Source organism: Alosa sapidissima, chromosome 24 (genome assembly GCF_018492685.1).
Source record: "Alosa sapidissima isolate fAloSap1 chromosome 24, fAloSap1.pri, whole genome shotgun sequence".
NCBI classification, from domain to species: Eukaryota; Metazoa; Chordata; class Actinopteri; order Clupeiformes; family Clupeidae; genus Alosa; species Alosa sapidissima.
Genome location: NC_055980.1, coordinates 23,961,739 through 23,977,037, shown reverse-complemented (window position 1 = coordinate 23,977,037; position 15,299 = coordinate 23,961,739). Strand labels below are relative to the sequence as shown.

Here is a 15,299-nt window from a genome sequence, read left to right as displayed (position 1 = left end):
CATTAATAAGATATGTTATTTAATTGTGTATTTAATAATAATAATAATAATACATTTTATTTAAAGGCGCCTTTCTTCGCACTCAAGGACACCATGCAGGGATACAAAAAACATAATAAAAAAATACAAACAATATTTCAGTAAAGATAGAATCAAATAACCATAACCCAATTAAGGTTTCAGTGAAATAACTTGGAAAACAAAATGAATGAATATATATATTCAAAGCCAGAGAGCAGGACGTTTTTAAATAGATAACCTTGTGAAACAATCGCAGGATATATACAGCTATGGTAAAAATTAAGAGACCACTACACATTTTTTTGATGTCATCCTACTGTTGCTGCGTGACATTCGAATGAGTCGATGGTCATATTCAAAATTAAGAGACCACTGCAAATTTGAATATGAACCATCAACTCATTCGAATGTCACTTACCAACCGTAGGATGACATCAGAGAAAAGCTTTATATATATATATATATATATAGTGATCAGCATTACATCGCTTTACAAGTCTTAGAGTCTTTGAAAGAACATTTGCGGATGCAGAATTATGACCTAGGCCACTAGACTGTAAGGCTATGAGGGAAAGCTGAACATGTACAGTTACGTAACGATAAATTGCAAAAGTGGATGCCAACAAACTGCAGAAGTAGGCCATGTCATGGACCAAAAGGACAAAAGACTCTGTTGTTCTTATTGCCTTAGCACTATCCTTCCTTTGCACCAGTAACTCAGTTGGAAACAGTTGTACAGAGGGTAAGAACGCACTGACCTACTGTATACTCTTAATGATGAGTGGCTTACATCTGGTGGTATCCAGAGTACCGATACTTGACATCTTACACTGCAGCTTATATTGGGTTGTGTGTGGCACCCCATCATTATGCTTTCTGTGAACTCTTTGTCCAAAAGACCTTTATTGACGTTATTGCTATTTTTACTATTTTAATTAATGTTGGCTTACCAACTTATAATAACTGTTTACTGTTAATTTTAACTAGGTTAACTAGGTTTGTCCCTTTGGACAAAAGTGTCTGCTAAATGCAATAACCATAACCATACTGTAACTATACACTGAGCCTAAATTCTTCCAGTGAAATGCTTTAATGACTTAACTATGCTATTGTGTGCATATGTTTATATATATCAGGCTTTGCAGGTTATGTGTAATGCATTTGGCAGTCAGTGTCTGGAGAACTTTTATTATGTAATACTTTCATTGACCAGCAGGTGTCCTTAGCCTTCCACATCAGCCTGAAAAGTGAAGTGTGATGACTTGACTATGACTATACTTTCAACAGGATATATCAACTTAAATATGTAGGCTATGTATTAATGAATTTAACATCACAAATTGATAATACGCTGTTAAATGTTCAGACAGTCCTGAATTTCCCCTTGGGGATCAATAAAGTATCTATCTATTTATCTATCTAGACCACAGAGGTCAAAAACAATATCAAATTCACCTTCCTGAAACCTTTGTTTTGGCCTGTGTCAGCTTGCTTAACAGCTGAAGATGCTATAGACACCAAAAAGACTGATCTAATGTTTTTGTGGATCAGGTAGTAGGGCCTAAAATAGACTGCTCGCCAAAAGTTAATTGTATTTTGTGCAAAATATACAGTATATTATAGATATTCTGAGCTGCAATGCAATACTTTCCATTAGTGAAAACACAAACACCACCATTGCTTCTGTTAGTTAGTGTTGCAATCTGCCCATGCCAGAGCTATCCGGGGCAGCGGCTGAGTTGTGGTCTCTCTGTGAGCCATCCCAGATAGCAAAATCAGATTGGCATATAGTGGACCACTGGTGGTATGCGGCCAGTGGCGTGCCACTTGTGGTCCGCCGTTGGACCACCATCTCTTTAAATTTAACTTGTCATGAATATCAATCCAAGTTATTAAAATGATATATGGAGTATAACTGAACAAATGAAAACGATTTTAGACCAAGAGTGGCAATATATTGGCCCATTTGTCTGCAACCCGCCAGCGGACCGCCAGAGAACCGATGAGCAAAATGCCAGCAGACCAACCATGGCCACAGTGGGCCGACAGTAGTCCACCAGCCTCTTGCTATCTGGAATTTTATTAATGTCAAATAGTCGATTATATTGCAAGGGCCATTGTCCCTGAAGCAACTGAGTGTTAAGTGCCTTGCTAAAGGGCGCAGTGGGGGAAGCCGGGAATTGAACCCACAACCTTTTGGGCTACTGCATGTTAACTCTTTTTTTAATATCTAACTCTTTTCTAACCGCTGCAGCTCTTTAGCCACACATACACAGGATTCTGGGATCAGTTAGTCTATTAGTCTCTAGAATTAGTGTCCATCAGCGGTATTCTATCAGCACATACTAACTGGCAACTTGACCTTGACCTTTCATGTCAGAGTGACCTTGACCTCTCATGTCTGTCTGTGTATGTGTGTCATGAGATCGGACACTCCCAGGACAGATGGATACCTAATTAGAGGATAGAATATATTAAAAAGTGAACTCACCCCCCCTCACTTCAGACTGCATGCTTGTCAGCTGACTTGCACCATTTGAGATTAACTGAGCTACTACTAGTAATTGCCTAACTTTTTACCCGAATAGCATGATGTCCCCTTGCAGGGTTTCCAAGTTAAAATCACAACTATACATGACGATGATTATTCCTGTCTGTCCACCCTATTAGCTGGTGTACCAGGAGGTGTCCACCCCCCTGTCCAATGCACACTACCTAGGAGCACACCCCGGGGCGCCATGTACTCCTCCGAGAAAAACCTGGCACACTACGACCCCATTTCCATGGCCAAGAACCGCTGTGACACACATATTAAAAACCTTTACATCTCAGGTAATTGTGAGTATGTGTGTCAGACGATTGTTCTGGCTGTGTATATGCAGGTGTCTGAGTATGCATGCAGAATCTCATTCTGTCTGTACAGTACGGCTGTGTATTTGCATTGGTCTAATGCATGTATTTTCTACCTCCCTTTTTTCCCATGTCCCTTCCTCCCTGTCTGTGTGTGTGTGTGTGTGTGTGTGTGTGTGTGTGTGTTTGAGGTCAGGAAGTGTTCAGCTGTGGTATTGCGGGGGCCCTGCACGGCGGGCTGATCTGTGCCTCCATAGTACTTGGTCACATCCTCTACGTCGACCTCTTGTTTATAAAGAAGAAACTTTGTTTCAACAAGAAACAAAAAATGTTTTGTTAGTCGTAATCGTAGTTGATAGCCTCAGGCCAAAAATCGATCCCAATGCCTCAATGAGTGCAGTGACAGGGACTCTGTGCTGTAGGAGATGCCGTCCTTCGGATGAGACATTAAACAGGGGTCCTGACTCACTGTGGTCATTAAAGATCCCATAGCTCTTATCGCAGGGAGTAGGGGGTTCCCAAGTGTCCTGACTAAATTCCCAACTGGGCTCATTCAATCTGGCCCCCTAATCATCCCCCAGTGTAATTGGCTCATTCAATCTGGCCCCCTAATCATCCCCCAGTGTAATTGGCTCATTCAATCTGGCCCCCTAATCATCCTCCAGTGTAATTGGCTCATTCATTCATTCCCTCACTCTCCACCTCAAGCTGATGTGTGGTGAGCGTTCTGGCACAAAATGCCAGGTGGGTGCTACACATTGGTGTTGGTTAGTGAGGTTCTCTCTTCCCTTTAAAGCGCTTTGGGTGACTTAAAAACGCTCTATAAATGCAACTTGTTGATGTTGATGAAGATGATAGTAGTTAACTTGTATAGAATTATTGTATAGTCTTGTAGTCTAGTCTCGCAAGTATAATACTAGACTTGACGAAAGACCCCTCTACACTACCAATGGTAATTACGGTAACTGTATGAGCATCCACTCTGATCAATAAAAAACTATTTTTTTAGACTCACCCACCTGTGATATTCTGACTCGTGTTTCCCTCCTGTCCTTGTTTGAATCTGGGAGGGTCTGAGGGAAACTGAGGATATCTTCCATGAAGTGAACATTTCAATTTCATGTCATTAGGTCAACATTTCCTCTCAGATTGACTGGTTTATATGGGCTGTTAGTGATGCTGGATGGCATCACATTTGTTAATATTTGAACCAAACGCCAAACAAAACACATCAGACAGCAAGCTCACCGCTCTTTTCAGGGGGTGCAGGTTTGGGGTACATGTTCACTCCACTTTCTTGATGTCCAGTTCACAGAGCAAGGGCTGGGTATAAAGACAAATCTCCTATGAAATTAAAGGTATAACACCCCCTCCCCCAAATAATAAGAAAGAAAGTAAGAAATCAGTTAGAATTCCTTACAGTACCTATAAAGCCCTGTGGTGTAATGTGGTGTGGTGAGGTGCGGAAAGCCTGATTAACTTCACATAAACAACAGAACCATGACAGCCATAATTGTGTCCATCATTTTTATTGATGTGCATTGCAATAACAGTGTCGATGAGTCATAATGTATAAATGTAAATTTCACAAAATATATACAGACAAATTCACACAGAATGTTGAAATACGTTGAGTCCTAAAACTGTCACTCATCCTCATATTCACACAATGGCTACATATAACACCAGGTACTGCTTCACACCCAATCAAAGTGCTGCCACCACATTCTTTAACCATCGGGCAGTGCATTTGTGCTCATTCTCTCACAAGGACAAACTATTAGGTAAATACAATCTGCTCACAAGTCCTCACACAATGCAATGCTATGTAGCATTATGCAAAATAATTACAAAAAGTTCAGGAATATACAAGTATATACAAAATAGAAGTAATGGATGAAGGTAAGAATATGTTTGAAAACAACACTATGGACAGAATTGCACAAAATATGGCATGCCTCCAAAGCATGTGAAGGTGACACATCATGTCACATTCTGTGTAGTTTGTATCATCTCATAACAACATATTAGCACACACGTCTTGAGGTATTGACAGATGCCAGTTACAGTGCCATGATTGAAAGGCCAGATTTTTGTATTAACGATATTCACTAGGGTGGCGTTACTAAATAAAGGAGTCAGCAGGGGGCGATGTGTCTCTCAGAGGCCAATATACCGTAAGGTTGTTTTTTTTGCACAAAAGTTGTTGAGTTATTGCACAAAAATGTATTTCTGCTTGTTTGACCTCAATAGCTGCCTAACACAAGAGGACATGACAAAAACCCTTATTGTCTTTAACAGCCATGCTGAGCATCAAGTAAGCCAAGTGTCATGTGGATCTGTGGCAAAACAACAAAACAACTTTGACAAAACCTACATGACAAAGCTGCGCAACTGCAACTGTCAAATTTAAAAAAAAAAAAAAAAAAGGAAATGATAAAGTACGAAAATCTCAATAATTAAAAAAACAGATTCTGTAAAGTGTGTAAAATGCTGCCCCCCTTCAGTTTAATCTTCATCATGAAGAGGTCGACGTAGAGGAGGTGGCCCAACACTGTGGAGGCACAGATCAGCCCGCCATGCAGGGCCCCTGCAATACCACAGCTGAACACGTCCTGACCTGAAACACACATAAATAATCTTATTTGTAGATACAGACAAAGCAAGATTTTTCACACAGACACACACTCACACACAGACAGATCCAATTACGTGAATACAGACAGACTCACAATGACACTCCCTTACCTGTGATGTAGAGGTTTTTGACGGGCGTGTCACAGCGGTTCTTGGCCATTAACACTGGGTCAAAGCGTTCTAGGGTGTGCTCGCCAGAGTACGGGGCCCCCCTGAATGCTCTCAGGTAGTGCTCATTGGAGAGTGGTGTGGCTATCTCCTGGTACACCACCTGAACGGGGTGACAGACAGAAACACAGAAATGTGAATGATAATTATTCTGTATGGTTGTAATGTTGAAAAAAAAACACATTCAGACAGGAAGTGAAGATTAGTGTTTCCATTCTCCAATATGGTACTCATCTATCATTGGAACTCAAATTCAGTTAGTAGATTTATTCATTCCTGAATAAAAGTAACAAAAAAGTCCTTCCACAACTTACCTTGTCTTTGATCTTAGGGAAATGCTCGCAGGCCCAGTTAAAGAGGTGGTCAGCGAATCTGTTCTTGTACTCTGTGTAGTCGTCTCCTCTCCTCCTTACTGTCCCGTCCTTCCACTCCTCAAACCACTCGTAGTTAACCATGGTCAGAATAGTCATGCAGGATTTGCCTACCAAGGTAAGCATGAAAATTAGCATAACAAGTATGTGTAAGCTTTCATGAAATGCAAAAAAATCGGCATTATACCTCATCTGTAATAATGTTGATAAACGGGACCCAAATGAGATGTGTGTGTTGCATACAGTCTTACCGGGGTGTCTGATCTTTGAGGCAGGGTCTTTGGCAGATGGGAAGGTGATGAACACCATGGGAACATTGTCAGGGGCCTCATCTTTGCTCATAGCAAAGAATTTATCCATCCTGAGACATAAAATCCAATTCAGTTCAAGTCAATTCAGTTCGGTTCAGTTCTGTCCAATTCAATTTAATTCCAGCCTGTATCATTAAATTGTATTCAAGGCATTATATAAGTCATAATATATGGACAAATATACCCTTAATATGTTGCCTAAATTGGCTAATTTTGGGGATATATTAGTTCCTTCTTGTAGCTCCACTTCTGACATGTGTGTACTCTATCCATTCTTTTCTAATCACTGGTCAAGGTACTCACGATTTGTCTATGTCGTTCTCCTTGAAGAGCCATAAAGTGGTTGGCGTGATGTCGAGCTCTTCAGCAGTGGCATCGAAACCACAGAAGAGGAGCACGCAAGCTTTGCCAGGTTTCATCATTTGGGCACGCGTCTGGATATCTGCAGAAGAAATAAATCATTCCTGTTCACTTTGTTTCAAAAAAGAGAATGTACATTTATTAGATATTTATGATTCACTGTTTTGACTCACCATGTTTTATGTGAATCTGAGGTGGCAGCAAGTACTTGAAGGTGTTGAAGAGGCCACAGTTGGAGATTACGATGGGTGCTTTCACCTCCACTACCTCTTGGCCCTTCCTCACCGCCACACCTGGCCAATCACATAATACAAAACATGTGTGATGACACAAGAGAACAAGACACAAGAGAAAGCCAAGCCCTGAGTAATCTATTCTAAACTAGAGGGGCCATCTCAATTCAGACCAGTACTCACCACAGGCAGCGCCATCTTTATCCAACAGGATTCGAGTGACCGGAGCTCTCACCAGCACTTCACCGCCATACTTGCGGATGGTGTTGCTGATGTGGTAGGGGATCTCACTGGCGCCCCCTCTAGGATAGTAGGCTCCACGCTTGTAGTGGTGGATGAGGAGGGCATTCATGAAGAGGCTACAGTCTCTAGGGCGATCACCTATGGGTGAAGGAGAGAAGGAGGGAGAGATGAGATCAAAGGTTATTAGCCTTGAAGAACCAAATGTGAAAATAACTATACGAAGATGATCTGCTGCTTCTGCTGACCATAGTAGAGTAGGAGATAACCTGGAGGAACTCACCAATGAAGAGGTAGTTGAACATGAGCTGGAGGTCCTTGTTATTGGTCAGCTGGTCAGCCCAGGTGGTGACGCCGGTGGTGGCCAGACGAAAGACGGAGGAGCAGCGGTCAGCGATGCCGGACTTGAGAAAGAAGAGGGCCAGCCAGCGAGGGATGAGCTTCAGGAGGCCCAGGTAGTGGGTCTTCCTGGCAGAGACCTATAACAACAACAACAACAACAACAAAGAATGAGGTACTAAAACCATCAGTATTGACAAATGTATGCCATATACCATACTTCCCCTGTCTGACTGCAGGGGGCAGTGACCTCCATGTCATACCTTCATGACTCTGAAGAACTCCTCAACAGCCTTGGTGTCATCTGGGAACTGCTTCTTCATGTTGGCCTCCATCTCGGTCTTCCCGCTGTAGTAGCTATACTCTCGGTGCTCCTCCCCCTGACCAATGTGGACGGTGTCAAAGTGCTGGGGCAGGGTCACAAATTCCAGCTGACCCTCGGTGATCTGGTCAAAGGCAATCCGCATCAGGCTGTTCTCATGCAGCTGACCAACGTAGTGCAGGCCTACACACATATAAAACACACACACACACACACACACACACACACACATATGACTTTATTGCAGGAGCACAGAGAAACAATGGTGTTGAATTTGTAGCACCTAAGGACAGCTGGTAGCAGCAGGTGACCAGAATGGCTAACTACACCACACCTGTGAAGACTTGCATGTAAAGTAGATTTTCTTCCTAGAAACCTACCCCAAGGACTGCCCCATCTCCTCTGGTGACTGACTTTCTTTCCCTGTCTACACACTGTATCTGAGTAATAGATTTAATATTTAACTTAGTGTCATGACCATATGAGTGGTGTGGCATTGAGTCCAAATGGCAACACGACATGCTCATGTACTAGTACATATTGATTGAACTGATGATCTTTTAGCAGGAAGCACACCGAATGTTTAGGTGTTTAGCTATTCATTTTGTGTTCATATAATGAGAATAAAATTTAGATCAGCAACCCATTAGTAGTAGGCCTACTCACCAACATCAAATTCAAAGCCTTTCTCCGTGAAGGTGTGGCAGCATCCACCAGCATTGTCATGTTGCTCTAGAACCAGCACCCTCTTCCCCTTTTTGGCCATACAAGCAGCCGTAGTCAGGCCTCCGAGACCGCTGCCGATGATGATGGCATCCAGGTTCTCAGGGATTCTCTCCCTACTGAAACCTACACGGAGGGAGACACATGAGCAATTGCAGTTGGCCTTGCAGATGACTGACATTATGATGATAAATGGTACGAGTCCACACCAGCCTGGTTCTCGCCATTTGCTGCTGTGCTTTCTGATATGAGAAAGCAATACAAAAAGGAAAGAAATGGTCAGGAAGACCAAAACCTCATCAGAGAGATAAATGCAGATCCAGCATCCAGTCACACAAAGAAACACAATAAACATGTATAAGGTTTTTTTTTCAAATGTCATCATGCCATATAAATGCATAGAAGCTTATAGGGATTTGACCTCTCACCTTTCTTCAGCACCTTGTTCCTCTTCTTCTGGTCCACTTCTAGTGGTTCTGTGGGCCGCAGTGACTCCAGAGAGAACGGGCTGGGCTTCAGAAACAGGTACCAGTAGGTTCCCCCAGCACAGGCCAAGGACCCAGACACCAGAAACAGCAGCAGCTTCATGATGAGGGTCAAGCTTCTGATCCAGAGACCCACATAGCAGACCAGTGACACACAGCAGAAGCCTCCAAGAGCTGAGAAAGAGATAAAGAACAGTTCAGAAAAAGGATATGTACAGTTTGATTCATTTCCATTTACAACAATAAGCAATATACAGTAATTCTCTAAGAGACAGATGTTTTAATCTGTTGTATGAATGTATAACACACTTAATACCACTGTCTCAAAACAGCTGAGGGACTGCTCACAGAAAAAACTGTCAAAACATCTCTCATAGTATGTATGCAAATTGTAGCCAATTTACCATGAATGTATCCAAGGGTTCTAATTTTAATCCTGAGTGTGAATTTTAAAGTCTAACTAAGCTTGCTTAATAACTATGCACAATGAACTTACAAATGTAATACCATGAGAAAGATCCTGAGCACAAACAGCAGTGGGAAACCTAAAAGCTGTTTTTGTGCAAAAATGTGTGCAATTTCAAATTACAATGTGGGCACCAGTAATCAGATTAGTAAATTATCCGGTGGAGCACGCAGTATGACTATAATCAGTGTAAAATTGCATAACAGTACAAAGGCTCATTTGCCTATTGGTCTCTATTACAGTATGTCCTTTACCTACTGTAATGTAACGGTTGTTGCATTAATTAACTGCAACCTGAAGCTGGTGCAACAACTGAATGTAGCAGTGGTAAGTCATATATGAATGAAAGGAACCAAGCACATTAGCACAATGCTAAAGTCCTTTTGGCTTCCAGTGCCGTTGTACCTTCTGTGAAAAGACCATTGCTGTACCCTACCCTTCTTGGGATAGAGAAATGAAAGTTTTTCTTGCCCTCTCCAATTTCCTCTCTGACATTAAAGGTTGTATCAGCGATTTCAGGCCAAAAAAAGGCCCAAACATAAATGATCGCATTCATCTAATCTTTCCTAACGATCCGCTAGGCAGCCTAGGCTCCAAGATCTGTTCACAAATACAATTGCTATCAACAAGGGTTGGCACCCATTCAAAGGCAAAATAAAGTGTTTCAACCAATAAACGACGAGATGCACGTTTATGAGAGTTTTAATTGCACGGGAGGGAGGGGGAGGGAGTAGCAAGCTAGCTCTCTGTTTTGTTTGAACATCAACAGAAGTGACGTATCCCCGCTATCGCTGATACAACCTTTAACACACAGAGAGATGTGCCAATCAAGAACTTAAAGAATAACGTTGCTATTGCACATGGCATTATGTGTTCTTCTCATCTTGCAACCTAAAAATGGCACAAATGTAGCGTTTTATACGGGTCGCTCACCTTTATGCAGCAGCCTGTTCCTCTTCTCCTGGTCCGGTTCTAGTGGATCATTGAGCCATAGCAACTCCAGAGAGAACAGGCTCGGCTTCCCAAACAGGTACCAGTAGGTTCCCCCGGCACAGGCCAAGGACCACACCACAAACATCAGCAGCCACATGATGAGAGTCAAGCCTCTGGTCCAGAGATCCACACAGAAGACCAGTGACAAGCAGCCGAAGCCTCCAGGAGCCAAGGGAGAGATGCTGCAGAGTTCAGAAAGGAGGACTTTCTTCCTGATGAGGTTTAAATGGCCACCACAATAGACTAGTTAATACTGTAGGTTGAGGAAATAACAGTGATAGCAAGTATTTGAGCGTCTGAGAGACTGACACTCAGTGCAGGCCTTTTATATCAACCTTACACGCTCTGGGTGCTGTGGGAGAGGCTTGAGCTGCCGTATTACTTTATACAGCACAAGATCCAGCTAACACTGTATTCATAAGATGATTTGTGTGGAATTCCAAATGGAAGTGTGGCAGTGATCAGATCAGATTAGCTAAATAATCTGTCTGGCTGGTCATTTGCCCTCATAGTCACAACAAGAACAGGACAATTAACATAATCCAAAAATTGGAAGAAATCGACAACACTGCTAAAAGAGGATAAAAAGGAACTCACAGAAGTGGGACATGTTCCACTTTCTGAAGGAACAAAAGACTTGTTTGACCTGGTTGTTCTTCCCCCTATTTAGCACAGTCCTTCGTTTACTCTGGTAATAGTTGAAAACTGCTGTAATGTAGGTTAGTAGGCCTTACTCACTATGAGGCTTTCCACAGCTGAGCAACTGAGACATGGTCTTATAGTAGTGGGAATTAACCTCAAAACAGTCCAGAATCATTATGAATAGAGCACCAAAACTTTTTGATTTATTTTGGACATTCAAGATGGCTGACAAAAAACACTGGAATAACCATAAAATTACATATATTTGGCACATGCCTTATGGTGCCATTATGTTTTTGAAATGTAATACACTACTTCAAGAGGAAAACCACAAACCACAAAGGTTTTGTAATCAGACATAGGAAGTCCTTCGTGTTAACCTGTCAATCAAACTGTGGGCAGTTCGGAGGGAAACAAATCACATAATTCGGGATGGTTACAAGGAAACATAATGGAGTTATTTTTTGTCCATGTAGAGTAAGAAGAAGGATGACCTGTCATCATCAGTGGTGAACCGTGGGTTTTGTGGCTGGGCAATTAAGATACAGGTCGATCAAAACGAATGGACTTTGTCTCCTGATGTTTACCAACCTGCACATCAAACTAGGCTCATTTTATGGCATTTATGTAATGTCTTTCTGGAACACCAAACGTTAACATTATTATTTACCTTTGTAAAGTAATTAAAATGACATTAATGGTAAAGTAATCATATACATGCATGTATGAAGATGTAGAAAAGCTTTTGTCATTGTTTAAAAAAATTTTTTTCATGTAATGAAATTAGGTTTTTCTTTTTGTTGCCTCAGGGCAACATTAAGGGGTCCTTTTTGGTTACACTTTACTTGACAATATCAACATAAGAGTGTCATGACACTGTCATGAACGTGTCATAAACAAGTCATAAACGTTTATGACATGACGCTTCTGTCATTAAGTGTCATTCGGTTTTTGTCATAACAAGTTAGGGTTAGATTTAGGGTTAAAGTTAGGGTTAGGGTTTTGCCTCATGTGTCATGACATTCTTATGTCGGTACTAGGGCTGAAACGATTCATCGAGTTACTCGAATAACTCGATTACAAAAATTACTCGAGGCAAAAACCCTGCCTCGAAGCCTCGTTAAATGCCTATGACGCGCACTATACGCGCAGGGATCTGATTGTTCCACAAGGACAGTTGTTCAGGAAGCACACCACTAGCGCGTGAATCGTGATACATTCTGAATTTAGCTGGCGCGATTGCGAAGTCAAGATGTCCATAAATGGCAGAGAATGTCTAAAGTTTTCAAGTAAAGTTTTGGGATCATTACATACTCATAAAGGTAAAGAACAAGCATCTGAAAACATCCACTCCATGCTGTTTCACCAAGCGTCAATAAAGTAGGCTATCTATCTATCTACGTAGCCTATAGCCTACATTGATGTTGGCTGATTTTAATCACAAACTGTATTTGTAGCGATGTCGTGATATAATCAATGTTTAGCTTTGATGTTTTTAAGTAGTAAACTTATTCACGTTCAATTGCAAGACAGTATGACAGTAAGAACCCCTTCTTATACACATGCATGCACCCTCATCTTTCCTCATGCACAGCACGCGTGTACACATACACACACACAGGTTGCTAGGTTACCATAGCAAATAGGCTCACCCCAGAAATTATTTTTAGTAGCCTAATGGTAAAATTATTTGTTAGTAGCCTAATGGTAGGCTATTTTTTAATAATGGTAAAAGTATTTGTTAGTAGCCTAATGCCAAATGCTGCAGGTGTAGAAATCTATGTAAAACAGATATTTCCTTTGATGTCAGGTCTAGATTACAGCATAAAACTCGTTGTGCATATTAATACATTAAATTGCTTTCTCTCTTCTCCCTCCCAGCACTTCACAACATAGTATGGACAGCTTTATTCGCCCAGCTAAGTCATGCACAAGAGGTTGCAATTTTATAGAGAGCATTTTGAACATTATTTAATTGTTGGCACTGGCACTTATAAACACTAAATGGGTAAATTGCAATAAATGGGCTTAGTTTTGGAGCCAAATGTTGGAGTTAGAATAAATACCTCTGTGCCAATTGCTTGATCATTTTACAGCACTGTCATTTTTGTTATGCATTATTTGTTTTGGTTGTTTAAAAATGCAAATAAAAATTATCCGATTAATCGATCGATAAAGTGCTAGATTAATCGATTACAAAAAGAATCGATAGCTGCAGCCCTAGTCGGTACTGTCAAGTAAAGTGTTACCGGCCTGGATCAAATCTAACATGTAAATATGTTTGAAGTGATTTTAACTTTTTATCTGAATGATTTATGAACATTTGTAAAGAATTGTTTAATGTGTATTACAAACTTGAACTTAAATTGCCCATGTGATTCTGTACCATTGTTGCACAATGTAAAAAAAACATTTGGAAACACTTGACAGTATTGACAAGAGTGACATGACACTGTCATGAACACATGACACTGTCATGACACATGAACCCTAACCGCTAACCCTAATCCTAACCCTAACCCTAGCTCTAATCCTAACCCTAAACCCAATCCTAACCCTAACTTGTTATGACAAAAACCAAATGACTCTTAATGACAGAAGTCATGACAGTGTCATGTCACTATTACGTTGATACTGTCAAGTAAAGTGTAACCAAACATTTCAGGGGAGGGTCAAAAAAACAGTATCAATAAAATATCCCCAAAAGAAATAAAGTTATTTTTATCATCAAAATCTGTGAAGTAGGGTTAGGTTAAGTTAGCTATCTAAATAATAAATTAAGTTAGCATCTTGAACAACAGCCAAACTTATATTACCTCATGACTTAGGTCAATTAACGCTGTTAATCACATTGGCCTGCAGAGAAGGCCTTGCAGGCCGATGCTTGCTATTATGTCATCAGAGTTTACCACAAAGAGGAACATAAATATTGTGGCTCGCTGTAATACTGATCTCTCGCCAGGGAGCTTGTTTTTATATCCTCCACCTTGCAATATGGTCATGATGCGATTTTGATGTGACCTATGTGCCACTCTTATCATTGACCTGTATCAATGATGTATACAGTTTTTAAAAGATAACAAATCGTCAGGCAAAACTAGATTTTCTATCAAATTGACACAGACCACCTGGAGGTAAAATACTTTCTATGACAAAGAGGCATATACCATGAACTTAACCAATAAACTTGGGAAACTTGGGATTTGTGGACTTACAGGGACTACACCGTGAATAAATGGCAGACTCAAGGCCATTTAAGATTCCCATTTGATTGTCATTATAGAAACATAGAATCTAAAATATTACATGTACAGTACACAAGTATACAATGTACTGATTTATCAACTTTGGTTGTATTTTGGTGTTTCAGAGACATCTAAAGTCATGCTAAGAATGCCTAGTATGAGTACTATGAACCCAGCTTCACGGCTTGGAGATAACCATTATAGCTAGCTCACTATCATTCATGTAACTTTATTAGTGCTAACTCTTCTGACGTCTGACTATACAAGCTCCCGCGCTGATTTAAAGGCAGCAAGTGCGTCAAGAAAGGTTCCGCCTTTGACCATGTTAATGGCCGATCGTAAAGTAGAATTTTTGGGGTGGCACCTGGGGTCGAATCAAATCTCGAATCGAAACGAAGCCACTGGCTCCGCCCCGGCTAACTGACTAGTCATTACAGGTTAATGGTACCTATGTTCCAAAAGAAGCAAACTACAATACTGTCAGGAAAAGGGTGACCACAATATAAAAAAAGTAAGCCTTGGGTATTGGACAAGAAAATCAGCTCATGTGGGGTAAACACATATTTACTGGACCTGTTTGCATTTACAACTGAGGTGTAGCCCTACTTGATGCATAGTTCAGCAATACTTAGAGGCTAATGAGATAAAGTGAGTGTGTTGACTGGTTGATTCATTGGTAAATTGTTCTATGAAAAACATAATTTATCTTTTGCAATTCCCCTGACAATTATCATACTTTGGAAAAACATCAAGACCATTAAGAACAAGACTGAGTGAACATAAATCAACCATTCATAGGAGAGATAAAACTTCACCAGTAGAAAGACATTTTATAGAAAAGAACCACACTCTAGAAGATCTTAAATGCACTGGCATAGAACACGTACATAGAT

At 40.8% G+C, this 15,299-nt stretch overlaps 1 protein-coding gene and 1 long non-coding RNA gene across 2 annotated transcripts; one reads left to right on the top strand and one right to left on the bottom strand.

Annotated features, from left to right (window-relative positions):
• The first annotated feature begins 2,813 nt into the window (after window positions 1-2,813).
• Window positions 2,814-12,349, top strand: LOC121700193. The gene is made up of 5 exons (XR_006027128.1): window positions 2,814-2,853; window positions 3,063-3,179; window positions 4,259-4,265; window positions 7,576-7,580; window positions 12,339-12,349. It is a non-coding gene; the product is annotated as an uncharacterized LOC121700193 (long non-coding RNA).
• Window positions 4,527-9,176, bottom strand: LOC121700191 (inactive all-trans-retinol 13,14-reductase-like). The gene is made up of 11 exons (XM_042082997.1): window positions 9,004-9,176; window positions 8,519-8,701; window positions 7,794-8,035; window positions 7,475-7,670; window positions 7,135-7,332; window positions 6,892-7,011; window positions 6,662-6,800; window positions 6,299-6,408; window positions 5,991-6,157; window positions 5,620-5,779; window positions 4,527-5,491 (listed from the first exon to the last, which is right to left on the bottom strand). Exons 1-11 carry the CDS (start codon window positions 9,161-9,163, stop codon window positions 5,331-5,333), a joined length of 1,836 nt encoding a protein of 611 aa, XP_041938931.1. The 5' UTR covers window positions 9,164-9,176; the 3' UTR covers window positions 4,527-5,330.
• Window positions 12,350-15,299: the final 2,950 nt, after the last annotated feature.

Bases quoted from the DNA above. Each gene is read 5' to 3' on its own strand.
- LOC121700191 (XM_042082997.1), bottom strand. From the start codon at position 9,163: ATGAAGCTGCTGCTGTTTCTGGTGTCTGGGTCCTTGGCCTGTGCTGGG. The intron at 8,702-9,003 runs GTGAGAGGTCAA...CCCTCCGTGTAG, and splicing joins GAACAAGGTGCTGAAGAAAG to GTTTCAGTAGGGAGAGAATC. The intron at 7,671-7,793 runs GTATGACATGGA...TTGTTGTTATAG, and splicing joins AGTTCTTCAGAGTCATGAAG to GTCTCTGCCAGGAAGACCCA.